Source organism: Ptychodera flava, chromosome 18, assembly GCF_041260155.1.
Source record: "Ptychodera flava strain L36383 chromosome 18, AS_Pfla_20210202, whole genome shotgun sequence".
NCBI classification, from domain to species: Eukaryota; Metazoa; Hemichordata; class Enteropneusta; family Ptychoderidae; genus Ptychodera; species Ptychodera flava.
This window is the reverse complement of record NC_091945.1, coordinates 15,733,534-15,737,171: the sequence shown is the minus strand read 5'-3', so window position 1 is coordinate 15,737,171 and position 3,638 is coordinate 15,733,534. Positions and strand designations below refer to the sequence as shown.

Below are 3,638 nucleotides of genomic sequence, written 5' to 3'. Positions count from 1 at the left end.
AATCGCTGAAATGATGTCAAAAGAGGGTGATTTTTTTCTCTTTAGTGAAATGTACTGGCCACTGAATTTAAACTTGATGTGTCAGCGTTTTTTTACCATGGTTTTCATGTGGTAAATGAAACTGAAATTTGTTTTTCTCAAAGTGAACATACCACTACAGAGCATAAATGTGTCACAGCACCATAGTGGTTATAATTAAGCAATAAAGCATGCTCAGCGACAGTATACCACGAAATTTTGACAAGTTCACTTCATGTTCGATAACGAGTGCATATATGTCATGAACTGGTCAAAATCGAGTGGCATACTGTCGCTTGGTGTGATTTATTGCTATTATATCATGACAGTATATTGAAATTCTGGGATGGAACGTCAAAAAAAGAATTTTTGCTCTTGCCGAGAGCTTGTGCCTGTACCAGCCATGGTATATCATATCATATCACAGTTCTTTTCACATCTCGACAAATCAGATCACTGCATTTACACAATATTATACTGGTATGACATAATTTCCAATAGAAGCCAATGTTGGACAATGTAACTTAATGTGTAAAACAATTTATATTTAAATGAACTACAATCTACACATCTAACATATTCCAAATAACAGATTTTGACAGTCTATGTTAGACCTAACCATTTGAAGACCTCTAAGGACATGGTCACATGATTTCAATTAACCTGTCTTGCTGGGACATACATAGACATGGCAATTGCAATGCATACTGACTTGACCTGATATTGATAGTATTGGTCATGGCAGTGTGCGTGTCACTCAAACATTTTGGATACTTGATCTTTATGTACAAATATTGAATGACTTCATCTCAGATTGTACAGAAAATCTGTCAAAAGGTGAATTGTTTGAAGAAAGACAAATTCTTGTCTAGTATGACAATAACGCTTCACACTGCACTCCAAAGCTACACACAGAGCTAAGAGTATCCATTACATACACCGTTATTCTGATGTTAATCTTTTACCTGCACCCACTGGATGGCTGCCCTACAATGACCTGTTCTATACAAAACTATAATATGATGAAAGAGAATCTAGTTTTCACAGAGTTTGTCAAATATTTGTTGCATGAATGCAACAATGAAGTGGACAAACGATTGAAAGTGAGAAGTATATTGTTGATAGTTTGCTCCCACAATGGCAAAACCTGACACACTCTAATGCCATCACTGGTGACAAAGTCAGTAGTTGCTGATATGTTTTATTGTCAATGTACCGTTCAATGAAAAATGAACACATTGTTAAAGTCTCAATTTCCACTTGTCAATTTCTGTGCTTGAAAGTTGTTTAATCGTAACTATGCAAAGAAAGCTATTGAAAGACTGACAAAAAAGGAAAATTTAATTTTCCTTTTCCCTGACCAATAACTATTAAAACCCAATAGATAACTGCCAAGTAAAAGTTTCCTAAAAAATACTATTTATACAGATAGTGCTTTATAGTATTGCTCGGTACCAAAGTTTATTTCAGTTTCCATGGACACATGAGAATTTTAATTATGCATGTATAATACAAAACCATGAAATTGAGTCCAATTTCCTCTAATAACTAAAGGAAAGCATTAGTGAATTCTATTAATCTGCTGATAGACTGGTCTGTGACAAGACAAAATGTTGCATAATTTTAGTGACAAGTATGGCATTTCAGGTAGGTTTTTAAGTTGCTATATCAAGATGCTTAAACTTTTGTTGATATCAGTAATTTGTTATTTGCAATGTTTGAAATGGTTTGATTTTAACAAAACTAATTTTACTGAAAATGCAACTTTTTCATAGAGTTTGAAAATTTGTTGACGAAAGCTAGCTAGCTGTATATAACCAGCAAAGAACTGTGCAGATTTGAGTTGGAACAGACATCCTCAAGGAACACTTTTTGCCAAAACTCTACTCTGGTGTGTACTCTTGGACAATTTTTTCACCAGGCTCAAGTCCAAACTGAAGTGTAGAAGATTGTAGTGAAGCCCATGCCATACGTTCAGTGTTTGAGTAAAAACCAATTTCTCCCTTGTTGTTGACAACAATAAGCCCTCCGGTGCCATTCACTCGCTGGAACATATGCTCGATGGCCTTCTGAGCAGCAGCTTGTGGAGACAATCCTTGCTCCATCAGGAACAGCACATGTCTTGCTAGGGTGACCTTGACAATGGCTTCACCGTGACCAGTGGTAGATACTGCCCCATAGGCATTGTCGCAGTATGCACCACTTCCAATAATAGGGCTATCTCCTACCCTGCCTACTCTTTTGGCTGTAATTCCGCCAGTGGATGTTGCACATGCAACATTGCCTTGTGCATCAACAGCCACGGCTCCAACAGTGTCGTGACTGTTGCTAGACTCTGAGCCACGGGTTCGAAACAAATCGGAAACTGTTTTTTGGTACTTTTTGTAATGCTCCCATTCAGCTTTGGATGAGTCTGTCAATAGTGTTTCTGGAGGTACCTCCTCTATGCCCATCTCTTTGGCAAACATATTGGCACCTTTGCCGACGATAAGACAGTGGTGTGTTTTCTCCATCACCAGTCTGGCTAATTTCACAGGATTTTTTATGTTCTGCACGGCAGCGATTGCCCCCGCTTTCAACTCGGACCCCTCCATGATGACAGCATCGAGCTCTATCTCTCCAAGACTGTTCAAGACGGCACCATAGCCAGCATCAAAGGCCGGGTCGTCTTCTAAAACACAAACAGCTGCTTCTACAGCATCCAGTGCACTGCCGCCGCTATGTAGAACGCCGTAGCCCCTCTTTGCGGCGTTCTGCACACCTTCTTTGCTAGCAGCTGCCAGGGCATCTGGAATGGCCCATGCGCCCCCGTGTACTACAATGGTGGGTTCAACTTTGTCGGCCATTCTTGAAACTTGTGCGCCCCTTTTCCTCGAAAATCCCGAAAGCTATTTGTGCTACGAAGATGGCTGATATGGCTACTGTGCGTCGAGTTTTGTCTGTGCGGCAGCAAACTGATCGGCTAGCTTATCACGTTTGTATTCCAGGTAGCGTCTTCGATAGCTGTAAAACTTGTAGCCGACAAAAGTCCCGGTGATGAAACTGATCGCGCACAGAACAAAGGTCGTTCGACCGGAAAATTCACTACCAGAGCCCATGGCGAAAAGTTCGAGATGACCTGTCAACTGGTCAATATTTGCTGGCACGATCTCACGCACGTCTGACGTGTGCAAAGTACAAGCGCTTACCAGTGCCAACGGTGGTTGCCAAACGTCCGTTGGCTCACTCCTTCAGCTGGCGGCTTCTCACGTCACACGATCACGAGCTACCAGTAACATGTGTGTTGACCTCCCGAAATAGATTGTCATAATTCATAATTATGTACGAAGCACACCTCGTTCGCGGCCTCGCGCTTCGAGTCTCAAATGTCTACCGACACATGTGATCGTATCGCGCGTACTCCCTATTTGCAAATACTACTGGTGCTTCTTGCGAGACATATTTCGTATCCTTAGAAGCACATTGTAAAAAGACATGAAAATAAAGAACTTGCACTATTTTAACCACTGTATTCAAAACACCCTATTCCCATTAAATTATGACTGGTGCTTCTTGTGAGACATATTTTGTGTCCTCAGAAGCACACTGTTAAAACATGAAAAATAAAGAAATTGCACCAT

The 3,638-nt window shown here is 40.6% G+C and overlaps 1 protein-coding gene across 1 annotated transcript; it reads right to left on the bottom strand.

Moving 5' to 3' along the window:
- Positions 1-1,202: 1,202 nt before the first annotated feature.
- Positions 1,203-3,346, bottom strand: LOC139116970 (isoaspartyl peptidase/L-asparaginase-like). The gene has a single exon (XM_070679726.1). The coding sequence runs from the start codon at positions 2,862-2,864 to the stop codon at positions 1,902-1,904; it is 963 nt and encodes a 320-aa protein (XP_070535827.1). The 5' UTR covers positions 2,865-3,346; the 3' UTR covers positions 1,203-1,901.
- Between the last annotated feature and the right edge of the window lie 292 nt (positions 3,347-3,638).